General features: G+C 39.8%; 1 protein-coding gene across 8 annotated transcripts in view; it reads left to right on the plus strand.

Moving 5' to 3' along the window:
• SMAP1 (small ArfGAP 1) overlaps positions 1–17,885 on the plus strand; it is a 153,634-nt gene that overhangs the window by 84,129 nt on the left and 51,620 nt on the right. For 7 of the 8 annotated variants that reach the window (XM_024132949.3, XM_055087649.1, XM_055087647.1 and 4 more), the window contains 2 exons: positions 3,478–3,558; positions 7,778–7,858. In XM_024132949.3, the coding sequence (XP_023988717.1) occupies positions 3,478–3,558; positions 7,778–7,858 (162 nt within the window). The remainder of the gene's footprint in view (positions 1–3,477; positions 3,559–7,777; positions 7,859–17,885) is intronic. The other variant, XM_055087646.1, reaches the window with a different exon arrangement.

Genomic DNA, 17,885 nt, shown 5'->3' on the forward strand with positions numbered 1-17,885 from the left:
CAAAGTGATGAACATAACCAAGCTGGTGCAGATGATTTTCAGCGCTTGATTTGGATATTTTGAGTATGTCGGCTATCTCCCGCATGGTGTGACGTTGATTGTTCTCAATTAATGTCTCGATTTGATGGCTATCAATTTCAACTGGTCTACCCGACCATGGAGCATCGTCCAGTGAGAAATCTCCAGCATGAAATTTCACAAACCAATTCTTTGACATGTTCAGTCAGTCACAGCACCTTCTCCATACACTGCACAAATCTTTTTTGTGTTTCAGTTGCGTTTTCACCTTTCTTGAAATAATAAAGCGTAATGTGCCAAAAATGATGCGTTTTTCTTCCATCTTCAATATTAAAATGGTTACGCAAAAGTTCACCAATTTTGATGTCTTTTTAAATGCACACTGATGTGACAGCTGTCACAGTACAATCTAACAAAATTGTTTTGAATGAAGTTAAAGACAACTAAGTGCTACTAGAGCCATCCTCAGAAAAAACTGAACGAATCTTTTGGCCAACCCAATAGATAACTTACATGAGATTTCAGAGAAGTATGTGAGCAAGCCAGTGCACTTTCAGAGGACAGTGAGAACTGCTGACGTGGAGCCCCCTTTTGGTTGTGCCTCTGAGATGCTCTCATCCTCCTGTGTCCTTTTCGTCAATTAAAAAGAAATTTATTGAGACCTGTTGAATGTCACCTGCTGGAGATGGTGAACAGAATAGAAACAACGTCTGTCTCAGAGAACTTCAGGTGAACAAAGAATACCGATAAGGAGTCGCCTCTGTACTGGACATCACATGATCATGTCTGCCAGAGGGAAGCGTTGTAGGAGACTGGAGGATGAAGGGACACTTCCTGGAAGAGGCCATGTCAGGACGGGTGGGACCCGCTGGGAGCATGGGCGCTTCTAGCAGAGGAAGCGGCAGGAGCAGAGACCCTTGGAGGCTGGGGCGGGGACTGGGGCGCTGGCACCAGAGGAGCCGCGTGTGGCTAGATGTCTGGTCGCAGGTCAGGGAAGGAGGGGACAGGCAGAGGGCCTGTGGTCTAGTTAGGGCTTTAGACTCTGGCCTTGTGTAATGTGTGTGAACTGTTCAAGCCTCCTGAGTAGGGCTAGGTGGTGATCACCTTTGCATCTGCTCTCGTCGCAGTTTGCAGAAGAGCAAGACTTGGGCAAGGAGACCCGTGAGGAGTGCTAGTCCAGGTGCTGGAGGACGGTGGGCTCCTGCTGGTGGTTAGTGCAGGTGTGGTGGGCAGCACTTTTGAGAGATTTGGAAGGAGCGCACGAGTGCCTGGTTCTTCTTGCCTCTGCGTTTTTTTCTTTCCTCCTCCCGCCTGCCTTTTGCTTCTCCCCCATCTCTCTGTTCTGTCGTGTCTCTTGCTTCCAGCCGAAGCAGGACGTGTAGACTCTCGTTCTTCATTCCTCGCTCGCAGGATGGAGCTTACCCTGCTCATCGACTTTTTAAAAAATCAGTGTTACTGAGGTAGAATTTACACACAATAAAAGGCAGACAGTTTAAGTTATAGTTCAATGAGTTTTAGAAAATAAATACTCTATGTAACCATGACCACAGTTGATTGGCATGTAGACCCTTTCCTTCACTCCAGAGGGTTGCTTTGTGCCCCTGGCCTCCCACCCCTGGCCCAGGTAGCGGCTGATCTGCTCTTTATCACGGTAGATTGTGCTTGACTCTGCTGGAGCTTCATATGAATGGTATCATACCCTGTTTACTCTTTGGTGTCTGGGTTCTTTCAGCCTGTTTCTGAAATTCACCCCTGATTTCATGTGTACTATTAGACCATCCCTTTTTTATTGGCTGATAGTAGTTTGATTTATGGGTACACTAGTCTGTTCACATTCACCTGTGGATTTGTCCATTGACTTCTCAGATGTGCTTCCTACTAAACAAGCATCTCTGTTTTTTCCTAGCTTCAACGTAGTAGTAATGCTTTTTTAGTTTTGCATTAAAATGCTTTGTTAAATGACTGATATTTACTGAATAGTTCTGTGTTGCTCCTTCTGAATTTTAAAAGTGGCCAAATCAGTTTATCATCCTCTGGAAAGGAGAACAAGCACTTTTACAGTGAATTATGTTGAATTAGTAACACTCGATGTATTAAGTGTCCCTATTCCTCTCTTACATTTTTATGTTCAGCTTTTACATGAATTTGGGCAAAAAAGGTCTTTATGATACAGGTTATTATCTTAAGTGATTTTACGTGCTTTTTCTAATCTCTTGTTTTCTACATAGCTCTAGCAAGTAAATGTCAAGTGGGATAAACCAGCTTTGAAGCTGGGCTTTAAGGCACAGTTTGTCTTTTAAAATATTTTCTTCTATGTGTAATTTCAATCAGTAGTTACTGAACGGCTAGTTTGCATACTTTTAGCAGAGCTAACAGTGTGCCAGGGGAAAACGCCCCTAAAGATTATGGGCTTGGGTTGTGACTCAAGAATTGCAGCTGTAACTAACTCAGCAGCAAGCAGATTTGAATGAGACTTGTCATCTCGTACTGTTATTTTGACATTGCATAATGACCTTTCTATAATCCCACCTTTTATTTTTAAAGATTCCTCGTAAACACTGTTGGTATGATAGGGCAATATAGAGATGTCAGTTTTACGGCTCCAAAGATCTACTACGTATTTTGTAAACGTATTTCAGTTATATTTTGGCAGTGAAGAGGGCAGGAAGATAACGCTTACATTAAAGTGATGAGCTACGCGTGTAGGAATTGGGTAGGTAGATGTGTGGAAAGGCTTTTAGATGAAATTGGCTCCATGTATAAATTGCCTCTGCTGCATCTGTAACTGTCTCATAGTGCTTTGGGGGTAATTCCGCCAGTGCAGCCCTGGAGATGGTGTCTGTGTGCACGGAGCTTAAAGAGGGAAGTGTAGGAGTGGCTTCACGATAAGTCTTGTCTGCTGCTCAGCTGTTATGCTCCATTAATACACTCTTTTTTCTCCCATCCTTCTTTCTGTTTTCTTAAACAGTTGATCAAAACTTGAGTTGACTTTTACTGTTTCAGCTCTGTGTTATTTTCCATTCTTGAAGCAGTTGCGGTCAGTAAGAATGAGAACTCCCTCGTGCTCTCTGGCCACTTGGAACGGTGTGTCTTCACACTTGAGAGCCTGAGCACTTCGGCAGTAACGCTGATGGGAGGAGGACCGCCAGAGACGCTTAATTGTTTTTCACATACTTTGCGGGGGGATGATCTTATCTGAGTGCATTTTATATTTTATGTCATAGTGAAATCCGTTTTAAATCGTATGCTCTTCTATAGTAAATACTTTTACTTATAGAAATTCCACAGGGAAATATTTAGAAAGCAAGACATTTTTCTTGATGCATTATTTTCATTTAACGTACTTCTGAGTGCTTCTGTATCTCTGAAATACACGAGTGTGTGTTTCTTTCCTGTGCCTATAATTCTGATTATCTTCTTTTTGTTTTTTTCTCCTGACTTTCCATCTGCATTCCACAGATTTCCTCCTCTGATGCTCCTCTTCAGCCTTTGGTATCCTCTCCTTCTCTACAAACTGCTGTTGAGAAGAACAAATTGGAGGTATGGTAGTGTTTTAGCTAGCCTCATTCCATAGCGCTCGGTGGTAAATGTGCCATTGTTTGGGATGCTGTAATAGTTGTTTGTGTTTTGAATGGTCTCCAGTATTAAAAATGTTAAATACAACAAGAACACTTTTCTATGCCACAGGTAGGATCACAGGGTTTTAACATGCATTTAATTTCAGAATGACTATTTTATTGTTACCATAGATATATCTCAACATTTAATAAGCAATTAGTTTTTTGTTGTTTCCATTACCACCTTATGCTTAAAGGAGCTTTTCTATAGTTGCTCTTGAATTCTTTGATTTCTTAGGAAGGTTTTTGGTTAAAAATGTTTTCTTTCTATGATTCTGTTATTATAAGCACTTGAAGAAAGTTAATGTCAAGTTTCTCTCTTTAAACAATAGCACCCATCACATAGATAAAATGTAGGCGTGTGGAATCATCCGCGATAATTGCTGGAGCGTGTGGGGTGGGGTGGTTGGGGTGCGCGGTACCACCAGTATGGATTTTTAAAGTCGTCCCTACTGGTATTTGAAGGTTTTAATTTTTTTGACTGTTGATCTTTTTGTTGTTGTCATCCTGACCTTAGTGAATTAGTTTGAGACATCCTTTCAACTCACACTGTTTCTGTGTCTCCTCCTTGATAAATGGTGTGCTTGACGTGGGGGATACAAAGGTAAACAAGGTGTGTCTCCCTGCCCTGGAGCAGCTTCCATCTAACAGAGGAAAACAGAGGACTTTACAGAGGTTCCTAGCGCGACAGAACGTGTGCTGTGACTGCCGTACGCTCACGGCGCTGCTTGGAGTGCAGCAGGCGTCCTTCTGATGCGCCTTATGCTCTTCATAAACGTTAGTTGTGAGGACTAGGACATGGTGCAGGCAGAGAAAGCATCCTGTGGAAGAAAGCCTGTGGCCAGAGCAGGATGATTGGGGATTTGTGGGGAGAAAGGCGTGGCTGGGACACGCGTGGGACGGGGAGAGAAGTGGAGAGGAGTCTTCCTGTGAGCCTGCTGGCGCGTTTGGCCTTCGTCCTGAAGGCCCTGGCACTTTAATGAGTTTCATGGGTAGAAGGAGTATCCTGATCAGATTTTCAGGTCATAGCACTCTGCTTCACTGTTTCTGGAGAGCCAACTTCGAGCTGATGGGTGCGGAAAGGCCTGAGGACCTGTTGCTCTGGTCCATGAATAAATGGTGGGAGGGGTGCTAAAGTGGAGACAGAGGGATTGAAAGGGAAGAGCGCAGCTGTCAGAGATCTCGAGAAGGTCGAGTCTGTGGGGTTTGTGATCAGTGGGCTGTGGAGGTGCTTTGGGAGCCTTGATGACTCCCGGCTTCAGGCCTGAGCACCTCAGTAGATGGCGGCGCTGTCCAGTGAGAAGGGGTCCAAGCTGAGGAGGAGGAGCAGGTGTGAGGAGAGAACAGGGAGGGGGCGGAATTAAAAGTTGGGTATGTTGAGTGTGAGGTGACGGTGGGACATCTGGGTGTCTGGTCGGGGGTTGGATGTACAGGTCTGTAGGCCAGAGGAGAGATCCGGGTCGGAGAAGGGGGGAGGGGGGCGGCAGCCCGGGGAGAGCCATGAGAGTGGAAAGCTGGGTACACTGAAGAGTTAGCAGAGCAAGGGGAGGTCCCCAGGAGACAGTGGGGGACAGTTTGGAGCAAGAAGGGCATGGTTGGAGGTGAACAGGCGTTAGTGGCCAGAGTGTTGTAGGGGTCAGAGGTCAGCAGGCAGGCCCAGAGAAGAAGCACCGCAGGAGGGCGGAGGTGGCCGCAAGGTGGTGGAAGGATGGCAGCGACACCTGGTTCAGAGGGTGGAAGCCCTCAGTTTCCATGTCTGTGCTGTGTGGTGCCTGCCACCAGGTCCTAGAAAGCAGGAGTCTGATCCAACCGAGCATTAATCATCGTGCCTGATAGCATTTAGACACTGGGGAGCCCCACAGGACAGTCCACTAGAATGTCTCTTCGTGCTTTCTTTTCTTACCCTTTTAAAATTTCTATTTTTATGTATGTTTTATAATGTGTATAATATAGTGCTATATGTGCTTTATAAATACATACATACATGTGGTAGAGTATATATGCTCCCAACTTTTTAAGATGTGAGTGCATAAAAAATTTTAGAGCCTGTATCTTTAATTAAATCACTCAAGTGTAGTTTGATTATAATGAACCCAAGATGTACTTCTCTCTGTCTTGTAGGACGTGAACATTTATTCCAGTTTTCTTTTGCAAGAGATCTCCTATTTCACTATATCATTTGGATATACAGTAACCAAGTTTCAGGAACTACTGTTTTACAATACCAAACAACCACTGTGTTTTATTCTTGATGAGAAAATAGTTTAAAACAACTTAGCTTCTCACAGTACTCTTTGATCTTTCAGCAGCTTTTGATTCTAAAGATGGGGGTCGTCTGTTGGTCAAACTGTATGATCTGCGTTTAGAGCTCACGTTTTTAACGTTACTTCAAAGCCTGTGTTCTAAAACCGCTGCTGGCATCAGTAGATTACAGCCATATTTTGACAGCTGAAATTCCAGTGTTCAAGAGCATCTCCCTCTGTTAAACATAGCTAACTAATTTAATTTATTGTTGGTGATTTCAGATATGCCCACCAATCATAGCGATTAGAAAGACTGGCTTCTCCCCCATCTCATGACGGTGACTTCCTTGAGAAATAACTGAGAGCTCTGAGCGGTTACAGAGCCGTTCACCCCAGCATAGTCGTGAGAATGATCAATCACATTGCCTTCCTCCCTAAACTTGACTAATATCTGGAAAACATTTTGCACCATATGAAGGATTTTTGCACATCTCGTTTATTCTTCACTTACACAGTGGCGGTGATACTGCTTACTTCATTCGGTTGTTGTGAGGATTTAAATGAGTCACATGGTGTCTGGCGCATGGGAAGGGCCCAGTAAGCGTTAGCTGTCCCCATGGGGAAGAAAAACTGCATAGACGGCAGCGCCCAGCTGGGCGGCAGGGAGCACCGACGCGAGAGTCTGGGCCCCGCAGTTCCTCGGCCCTACCGATTAGCTCTGGGTGTTACTTTCCTGAGATTTTGTTTCTCCATTTGTAAAATGACAATAATGACTTTTTTCCCAGACATCACTGTAAAAATTAAGTTAGACAGTTAGGTGCTTATCACAGTGCCTTGCCCATAAGGCAATTATGTCTCTTAGGTTATGGCCTAGGAATTGCCGGTGTTGGCTTTCTTGATTTACAAATAACAAAAATTCTACTCTTGAGAGAGGTGGTGTCAAACACCCTTTTAAAGGCACAGGTGCAAATGCGACCTCTAGGCGTTTTGACTAAGTTTCATGTGTTTATTATTCTGCCTTTTCTAGGTTCACCAGTTTATCTTTCACGTTTGCTGCCAGGAAACTAGGTCAGCACTCAGTTGCAGTATCACCCGGTTCTAGGTTTCTAGGCATCTTTTCCCTCTACATGCCTTACAAATGCTCTTTGTTTAATCTTTACTTCGTTTTCTTTTTTTTTGGCATCTTTATGGACCTTTAGTTTTTATTATTATATCCTGTTTCAACCTTCTTGGAAATTGTGAACATTATAATACCATTACAGTTTATCTAGACTGGGTTGGATTAAATATGCCAACTAGTCAGCTGGCTCTGGTCCCCAAGCACTATCTCCAACATTCTTTTCATGAGAAAATTATTGTATTTGCACTTTTAAAAATCACAACGCTGTGGTAACAGACTGAAAATGTTTTGTGTTATTTTAAAAAATTAAAGTGTTTTTACCCTTTTCTCCTCATGTTTACATGTTGTAGTTGGTCTTCATCTGTGTGATAAAGAATTCTGTTCCATCAGTTAGTTTTCCTTTTCTTTGTATTCAAATTTCAACTTTAAGGTTGCTATTAGAAAGCGTGACCTTATGTAAAGATGCAGTGAGAATTTATTGAATAGAGGTCTCATTTCTTTAAAACAAATTCTAAAATATCAAAGAAGTTCTAAATTGTCTCACTTCTGTATTAATTTCCTTTTTAGAAAAGTTATTCTTTATTGTGTTATCAGCATACTCAATGAGAGTATGAATTTACTATGCTTACTTTTATATCTCGGTATCACTGGATATTGTCATAATTGAATATTTATTTGTACCCTTTCCAAATGATGACTCAAACTAATAAAATAAAAATGTGTTAAGAGCTAACATTTTTTAAAAAGTAAACTTATCAAAACTTTCGGCTATGTTTTAGAAAGAAAAAGAAAAAAAAAAGGAAGAGAAAAAGAGAGAAAAGGAGCCAGAAAAGCCTGCAAAACCTCTTACAACTGAAAAGGTAAAATTTCTTCTTCTTTTTTTTTTAATCTACAAAGATTACGACCTTATTTGTATAGTTATATATGAATGACTTTGGGGATATTCATAATATGCAAATAATCATTCTTTCAACAAGTATTTGTGGCATGACTACTGTGTGCTAAGCATGTCCGTCTAGCTTGTCCTGTATGATTTGTAATTGGCTACATACGTGTGGGTATAGATTCATGTGAGTTCCTCAAGGGCAAGTATTATTCCTGACATAAAGAAGTGGTGGTTATAGCTTCATGCACAATCAGACTTCAGCGAAAGTTGAGAGGATGCGGAGACATACCTGCACGGGCCTTCAGAAAAGACTCCATGCTGAAGGTAGCACTTGAGCTGGGTTTTGAAGTGTAGGTAGGAAGGATTAAAGTGTGACGCAGGAGTGTATCCTGTGGAGAGAACGTTGAGCACATGGAAACTGGAAATAGACAAAGTATGCTTTAGAAAAATAAGTGAGTAGTGGAGTTTGAAGAAGGATCTATGTCTGTGTATAGAAAGTAGTGAAAAATAAGACCAGAATGGTAGATTGAGCTCAAATTGTAGGAGACTTTAAGGTCCAGATTGATTCTTTTTTGAAGGAAAGGCTGTGGGCAGCATTTAATTCAGAAGCTTTCTACTGTAAGATTATTTTGCAGTGATAAGCAGGATAGACGTGATCAGGCCTGCTAGAGGTAGAGAGAACATTAGATTTCTGTCAAGCGCTTGGTTAAATAATCATGGTGGCTTGGCTTGAATGCATTTCCTCGTATAAGAATGGAAGCACAGTAAGGGAATTGTCAGTAAAGGGAGCATCCTTGATTTTAATTGTTGAAATTTTAATAACTTTATGGAGGCATCAGTTACATACTACAAAGTGCATCCATTTAAAGTGTACGAGTCAGTATTTACTGGTTCTTTTCCCATCATGTTTATTAGAACAGTCTCTACCTTCAGAGAGTTATAAACATGCCTTCTGCATTTAAGACGTGCTAAGTATCCCAAGGCTCCTTAGTCCTTTATGTAGCAACCAAACACATCCACCATCTGCCCCTTCACCTACCCCCTAGCAGTCACCCCCGATTCTTCATACCGGGCAGACTTGTCTGTTGCCCCCTGGGCACACTTGCCATCCCTGTGGTCACTGAACTGCCTGGCCAAGGATGTCCTTTCCTCTCCCCACCTCTTATCTAGGCTTACTCATTCCTCCTTGTCCATCAGGCCCCTCTAAACACCCCAACTAGATAGGCGCTCTCCCTTCCTCAGAATTCTGGTGACATTGTCGTACATTTGATTTTATTATTTCCTGCCTCATTATTGTTTAATTGTATTGTTAGATATATTTCTTTGTCTAACACAGATGTATCCATGTTGATGTTCTGTTTCCTGAGATTACCTATCAATCAGGTGGGGACTGATAAGTCTTAGGTTTCTTTGTATTTCTGACAGTTTCTTGTGTGTATCAGATGTTTAGGATAAATACACGTACATTGATTTGTTGATGTTTTCCATCTCATAATTCCTGTTAATGTTTTGATCCCAAGGTCATGCAGAACAATTAATAAACTGCAATTTATTTCTGATTAATTTGTTAAATACTGAAGGCTTGCTAAGTGGAATTCTTTGAGATGTTTTTTGAAGTACTTTTCAGTTAAAGTTAGTTTTTTTGAATGTCACTAATTGTTTTGACGATTGTTTACTGAATTAGAGTCTTACCTTTCACCAAATTAAATTTAGATGTTAAATATTATAAAACTTTTTAAAAGGAGTGATTAAGTTGGTAATTATAACCTGATTACTTAAATAACTTTAATTCTGCTCTAGAAACTTTCTCTTCAGCATGCATCAGTAAGAAGCTGTAAGTGAAATCTCTTACAATTTCCTATTTGATTATAAAGGAATTTAAAAATCACTAGTAGGTTTTATCTTTTGTTTCCAAAAGTTGGAAATATCAGAGTTTATATAATGCCTTACTGTTGTACTTGGCAAGATGTAAAATTTAACCACTTTTAAAACATATTCATTTTTTCTCTTAAAAAAATATTTACCATCAAAATATAGTGAGCATTTGATGTAGTGACCGTGTGTGTTTCATGGTCTTGCATGTAAACACTTGTTTTCTGTTGCCTGCTGTGGAGAGGGGCCTCCAGGGTTACCTGGGAACAGTCTCTGGATTGAGAGCTTGAGAAGAGCAGTTCAGGGCTTGTGAACAGTGAGGGATCCAGCACTTTTCCGTTACCATTTCCCTTTGGTCCTTAGGTTTTGTGTGTTTTATTTTTGTTTTGTCTTTTAAAATAAATTTATTTGGTTGCACCGGGTCTTAGTTGTGGCAGGCGGGCTCCTTAGTTGCAGCACACAGGCTCAGTTGCTCCGCAGCATGTGGGATCTTCCTAGACCAGGGATCGAACTCATGTTCCCGGCATTGGCAGGCGGAATTTTTATCCACTGCGCCACCACGGAAGTCCGTCCGGTACTTAGGTTTTAATTAAACCCAGTTCACACTTCATCTGTTATTCTTGCTCACCCTGCAGAGGTCAGGACTCCTGTTGCCAATGGTGGGAACCTTGCTGAAGGAATAATCACCCAGAGGGAAAAGCTTTAGTTCCTGTCAGAATTTCATGGTCAGGATATTGTAGGTTATATAAGGAGGAAGATACATTTACAAGCGTAACAGTGGGGAAACTGAAAGAACAATAGCACAAACAAGCTTTACTTCATTCACATTAGGCGTTTCTCTTTGTGTTCTCTCTGAGCTGATATTTACAGGGGGCATGTATAATCTAGAGGAGAAATTAGCAGTAATAGTGAAAATCATAGCAGTAGTAGTCAGAATATCATTCTCCTAAGTAAATAAGAGTTGGCTTTATTGGCTGTCTGGTATATGCCAGGAGCTGGGCTGGTGTACAACTTGCATGCACACTTGTGCGTGTACACTTACATGTGAAGTGACCAGCCATGTATTTACCACCTAGTCAGGAAACAGAACATGGCCAGCTCCCCAGAAGCTGCCCTCCCCAGCTCTTCCCAATTAAATCACTTCTCTTCTCCCCAGAGATAATCATTTCCTTGCATTTTAGAAATAGATTTACCTTCTCTGTGTGTGTTTCTAAATAATACAAATATTACTTAGAAAATACTGTTTTTCTCTATTTTTTGAACATACAAATGAAATGATGCCACAAATATTCTTTTGTGTTTTGCTTTTTTCAGTCAACATTGTTTTTGTAAGGGTTAATCATGTTCTATATAGATATAGTTTACTCAGTTAATTGTTGTGTAGTAGTCCATTATTTATATGTTCCTTACTTTATGCATCCCATCGTTGATAAACACTTGGATTATATCCAGGCTTTAGCTGTTATAAATAGTGCTGCTTTGAACACTTTTGTACATGCACCTAAGCATGTATTTCTTTAGGATGTACTTAGGAGTGGCCTTGTTGGGTCACAAAGTATCTGTATCTTGAACTTTACTACATAATGTCAACTATTTTGCAACCTGTATACCAAATGTATTCTGGTCACACTACATTCTTTACAACATTTGGTATTGTCAGAGGTATTATTTGCAGTCTGATGGGTATATAAGGATATCTCATTGTATTTTACATGTCCATTTCTTATATTACTAATGAGGCCCAGTGCCCGTGTCATATGTTTATTGCCCATTTGGAATCCCCCTTTTGGAGTTCTGACTCAGATCTCTTGCCTATTGTTAAATTGGATTGCTTACTTTTCCCTTATATGTGTGTGTAACAATCTACACACACACTTACATACTCACTTTGGATCATACTCACTTAATTTTATTGCTCTTTTTATTTCTGGTTTGTGAATCAGTGATAAACGGCATCCTTGTCTTATTCCTGACATCAGAGGGAAAGCTGTATGTGTTATCTTCATTCTTTACAAAAACTACAGTTATTGTTGGAGGTGAAGGAACCAAGAATCAAGGAGAATGTATGATTTGCCTAATGTCACCTAGTTTAGTTAGAGAATTTATGGAGTCTGGTTTGGAAAAATAGATTTTATTTCTTTTTTAAAGGCTAAACTCCAACTCATGTCTCTTTATGTGTTTAAAAGAATGATGCTTGATGGGCGTTATTTTTTCCTAGGACACTTGTTCTGAGTCCACTTACAATTAAAGCCGCTGAGTCCACTTCAAATTAAAGTTTGGTTCTTGACACGCAGCAGTGAGTCAATAAATGATTACTTACAAGGCTGTTAACTGGGGGGTTGGAAGGAAGGAGCCTTACCTCTCTTATTTTATAAAAAAGTTAACTAAATCCTAGAAGGACTCTGAGTCACTGAAAAGTGACTTGCTCAGTGCTAACAGTTGGTGACAACTCAGGGGTTTGAACGCATGTCTTCTGATTTAAGTCCCACGTTGTGTGTATGTGTGTTTTGATTTGAAATCTATGTCTTCAGTTTCCTTTCTTGATGCAATTTTTAGTCCTTTTGTACATTCTACATCATTTTATAATGAGCAGTCCAGAGCTCTCTAAAAAAGAACAGTGTGTTTCTATACAACGCCATCCCATACTGTCCTGACTAGTGAATTCATAATTTTTACTGATTTGTTAGCGTCCAGTAGGGACTTCTTCCTTCTGTAAATACACTTGTTTTCCCTGAGCAGTCTACCACTTTGCTTAAATTATATTTTGTACCTAGGTCTCCCTAAGGTGGTTTACCTTTTGTGTTGTGTGAGCCTCTGTTGCTAGCCGGGTTAGCTGGAACCAGGCTTACTTTCTTTTCTGAGAGGAGAAAGGTAAAACCTAAAAATTTAATGAATCAAGTGGTTAATAGGGCAGATGCTTTTGACACTTAAATAGATGTCTCTCAGCTGTGCTTTAGATATTCTGCTGGAAAATTGTGTATAAATTTGACTTTTTCTAAAATATTCTGTCATACGTTTGACATTTCTAATTCACTTAGTTTAGATTTATCTACTAGGCTATCTCCCAAGTAGCCAGTGATCTTTAAATATGTTTATGTAGATGAGAAGTACTCTATTAAAGGAATGTACATGAGTTTTCTTTCAGTTTATGTGAGCAGATCTTGATTTCTCCTTTGGGAGGTTCTGAGTTTTATAGTTTTTCTTTTCTTAAAGATGTGCATATCAAAGCATGGAAAATGGACAAATAGTTTTGGGGATGGGGAAGTTAAACCCTTTTAAGGTAATTTAAGGTAATAAACACAGTAGTGGTTCTGGTTTTATTGCTCTTTATTATAATACGGTTTGTTACAATATGGGTTATTATGTTTTAAGCTCTGAAACTTCAGAATTATATGCTAAGAAACCTTTAATGTAGGGGTCAGCAAACATTTTTTTGTAAAGAACCAGAGAGTAAATATTTTAGGCCATCGGGTGTCTTTCACAACTACTCGGCTCTTTCTTTGTAGCACAAAAGCAGTAAATGAGCGTGTTCCAATGAAATTTTATTTGCAAAAACAGGCGGCCAAGTTTGCTGAGGACTGTCCCCCTCACGCCTCCCCACAGCTGAGAATTGGTTGCAGTGGGAGAAGCAGGGTCAGGAGGAGAGCCAGGTTCAAGCCTTGGTCTGTGTTCACTGTCGTCTTGGCAAAGTCAGTTAACTGCCCAGATCTGCTTTTTCCTCATATATTAAATGACAAGCTTTGCCTAGATGACCTCTAGATATCCTTATGGTAATTATTAAATAGTTTTAAATTTAGAATTACTTATTACACCTACCGAATATAGGGACGGATTCCTAAAATCATCTGACTGTATCCTTAAAGATGGCTTTTACAACTCCACAGAGTTGGTTTTTATTCAGCGAATTCTCTTTATCATTTCAAACTGGTTTTTCACTCACCTTAGTTGCTATTATATTTTAATCAGCTGGTTTTCCTATTAAAACACAAAGTCTAATTTAGGAAAAGAGTATTCAGTTCTTCCTAAGGCAAGCTACTTCTGTATTTACATAGAACATGTATGTGTGTGTGTATATGTATTCAGAAAAACTGGCTTACTTTAAGGTAGTAGGTATTTCTGTTTAGGTGTCTATCTGTACAGGTGTTACTGCATCATTGGTTTTATATGTAATGGGTGCATTAACGGGATAATTTAGATTATTCTATCAAAGTAGCGATTTTATATTTTCATAGACTTTCTTAAAATCTCTCTGAGATAATTATAATGAGAGATTAGGACATAATTATGCACCTGTCTTGGAATATTTTTATGTTTTTATGAGTTAAAATTCTTCTAATATTCACTTATTATTTATTTATTAAGTATTACATATTCTGTGTAGGAAAAATTAAAATATACAAACAGGCCAAACTTTAAAAAAATATGTAACTTCTCATAATCCCTCTACGTAAGAATGTCTGTCTTAAACCTTTTGTGGTATAACTTTCTATGCCTGTGGGCACATGTGTGTATTCTTACCAGTCTCTTGTATGTGCCTTGGTGGAATTCTTTACTTTAAAGAGATTTCTGTGAGTGGCATGTGGTTCCCCAACTATGTGTTGTAATTTTTTTTAATGTAATATTTTTAAAGTGTTTTTTTGTGTAGATACTTGCCACTAGCTTCTTGAAGTTTATGAGAGAAAGTCGATTCACGACGCGTATCAGTGTAAAATAAAAAATTCCAGGAGGGCAAGTGGAGGAGCAGTGATGCTGTGGGAAAGAGATGGTCCCTACTTTGGATCATACTCACTGTCATCGAAAAGTGATCTCAATATATGACGAGTATTCAAACCTTTAAGAAGATGATATGGATAAATAGTGATTGTTTTTAACTAGTTGGGAAAAAAACAAAAACAACCAGCAGAGTTGCTTTTTTGAACAAACCTTTATGTTAATAAAACTTTAAAAAGTACATTTTTACTTGATAAATATAAATGGTCTACCTTCCAATATAAGCAAAAGGTACAATTGCAAATCTCTTGAATTTGAAATTTCAATATAGCCATGTAAATGTAAGCAACCAGTTGTAAATCAAATAAATTGTTCTTAGTAAACCATTAAAGTGAAATTAAGTGGCTCATTGCCAGATGCTGAATTGATAGGTTATGTTGTTTAACAGTCTGACAGAGACACTTAACAGCAGCCACCAAGCTCTCAGTGTAATTTAGGCTAAACAAACACTTCATGTGATGCGTGTATGCATTTGACGATAAGATATTTCCAGTAATTAATGCTTTTGTAGAAATCATGGAAACACATGGTCTAGGTGAGTAAGCAGGTCAGATGTCTTACAGAGCATTTTTATAAGTGGGTTTGGAAGATTCTTTGTATTTTCCACAAATCATTTCATTTCTCGCTAAAAACCTGACCCTGGAGATTAGTTTGATAATACTCTTTGTAGATTAAAAGTAATATATTCAACGTTACTGTGCTTTAGGCTTAGCAAGCATTTTGGTCCTGCTTCTCTGTGGTCCACGTTTTATTAGGGCATAGGTTGCTAGTTCTTGTTGACAGCTTGCTTTCTTTAGCTGTTAGGTTTCTTTTTTTAAGTACGTCTTTTCTCTCTGAGAAAGAAAAGATCACAGCGTTCCTCCTAAGGAAAAAGAAATCATATGTCCTGTCCAGTAAATTTATAGTTTTTCATTCTTTAACCAGGAGACTGAGTACATAGAGACCTAGTGGATTTTTTTGTAGCATCTCTCTTCTACAACCCTTAACGCCCAAACCATGTCTATTTTAAGAAGTTTAAAAACATGCATAAGCAAAAAGAAGAAAAATCACCATAGATCTAACGACTTAGAAGAATTATCACTAACTTTTTTTTTTTTTAATTTATTTATTTATCTTTGGCTGCGTTGGGTCTTCGTTGCTGCGCACGGGCTTTCCCCAGTTGCGGTGAGCGGGGGCCACTTCTCCTTGCGGTGCGCGGGCTTTTCACTGCATGGCCCCTCCCATTGCGGAACACAGGCTCTAGGTGCACGGGCTTCAGTCATTGTGGCTCGTGGACTCCAGAGCGCAGGCTCAGCAGTCGTGGTGCACGGGCCAGTCGTTCCGCGGCAGGTGGGATCCTCCCGGACCAGGGCTCGAACCTGTGTCTCCTGCGTTGGCAGGCGGATTCTTAACCACTGCGCCACCAGGGAAAGCACTCGCTAACGTTTTGACGTTCATCCTTCTAGATTCTTTCCTGTGGAAGTATATGTATCCATATGGAATCATACTACACATATTATTTTGTAACCTACTCTGCTCCTCTGTCATATAACAGTATATCTTGAATATCCTTTCTTGTTGATAAATATGCATATGCTTTTCTATCTTTAGTGACATTCCACTGAATGGGTATATCATAATTTATCTTCCTCTGAATAAAGAGATATTCTTAAAATTTATCTCTTTTGAATAATGAAAATCTGTGCAAATAATCAGTGTACAACTGTGTGATAACTGATTAGGATCAGTTTTTAAAACTGGAATTGCTGAGTCAAAAGATCTGGACTTTTAAAAAGTCTTTTGAAAAACACTAACGAGCAACTGGAAGATAAAGATGGCAGAGCCTGGACTTGGTAAGAAGGCTTTAGTTCCATTCTCTGCTATTTACTAAATATTTGACCACTCTGAACCTCAGTGTCCTCATGTGTAAAACTGTTAATTCAGCGGGCATTTTTGTACCCACCACGTGCCAAGCATTACTTTAAATGCTAGGAATAGCGTGGCAGGGGCACGTCTGTGTCTCGCAGGATGTTTAGCGTCATGCTGCCAGTCCTGGCAATCAAAAATGTCTTCAGACGTTGCTGCGTGTCCCCTGAGGGCAAAATTGCTCTCCGCTTCAGAATCGCTGATTCAAATTCCAGGTCCATGATACTGATCTCGGAAGAAGAATGAAAGCCTGCCTGTTGTATGACTCGCCAGAGAGCACGAGTGAGATCAAGGCTCTTTCGGATATAGACACAGATCTTTTTCTCAGCAGATTTACTCAGATGCTGAAAGGAAATAATATAGTTATACATATGAAAAAAAGTTTATAATAATGCCATAAGTGGGAGGTAAAATATAAGCGCATTTGAAACTGAAATCGGCGTTTTCTTAATTAGAAGTTACTCAGTCAAGTTTATCCTTTAAAATCACACGTCGTTTCATCCAATTCCCATCTGATTAGAATCATCTGCATTTTGGATATAGAGAACAAACTAGTGGGCGGGGCAATACAGGGCTGGGAAGTGGACGCAGAAACTATTGGGGGTGAGGTAGGCTCAAGGATGTATTGTACAACTTAGGGAATATAGCCAATATTTTGTAATAATTATTGTAAATGGAAAGTAACCTTGAAAAGTATATAAATTTTTTTAAAAAATTAAAAAGAGAATCATCTGCGTTTTGGAGGTAAAAACAGATCAGCATGTTAGGATAAAAATTGGATTAGATACATGGTGTTGGGCCATAGACAGCATTTAGCCCTGTAGCCATAAACTTTGTTGTTATTCCCCTTCTGGAAAATTACTTTTGTGGTACTTGCAGTTACTTGTCTGGATTACTGCATTTATTTCAGAGCATTGCCTTGCCGGAAAAACTGGGTGCAGAAAAGAAAGAATTCCAACTTCATCAGAACTTGGTGGGGGCCCGAACACTGGGAAAGATTAAGAGATAACTGAGCCTAATTGCTTATAGAATAAAGTACCTGAGCCCTTCAGAGTCTGGCCACTATCTGTCCTCACTTTTTTGTTTTGGGCAGTCCCTCCTCAAATCTGCACATACAAGTTCCGGGGAAACCAAGCAGGTGCTGGCTTCTGAACCAGCAGAAGGTCTTGTTTCTTCTCAGCTGATTCAGTTCTGCACCTGTTCCCTGACCAGGTCCACGTCACCTCCTAAATCTTTATCCTTGTGGTAATGATATCAGCCATATTTCTTTTTATAGCCATTTTCCCCTTATTATACAACCCATGGAAAATACAAGAAAAAACTGTCCACGAAAGCCTGTCATCTTACTATCCAGAGTCTCATCACTTTTAACCTTTTAGTTTTTACTTTCAGTTCTTTTTTTTTTTTTTTTTTTTGTGGTATGCGGGCCTCCCTCTGCTGGGGCCTCTCCCGTT

The sequence above is a fragment of the Physeter macrocephalus genome, chromosome 10, assembly GCF_002837175.3.
Source record: "Physeter macrocephalus isolate SW-GA chromosome 10, ASM283717v5, whole genome shotgun sequence".
Classification (NCBI taxonomy): Eukaryota; Metazoa; Chordata; class Mammalia; order Artiodactyla; family Physeteridae; genus Physeter; species Physeter macrocephalus.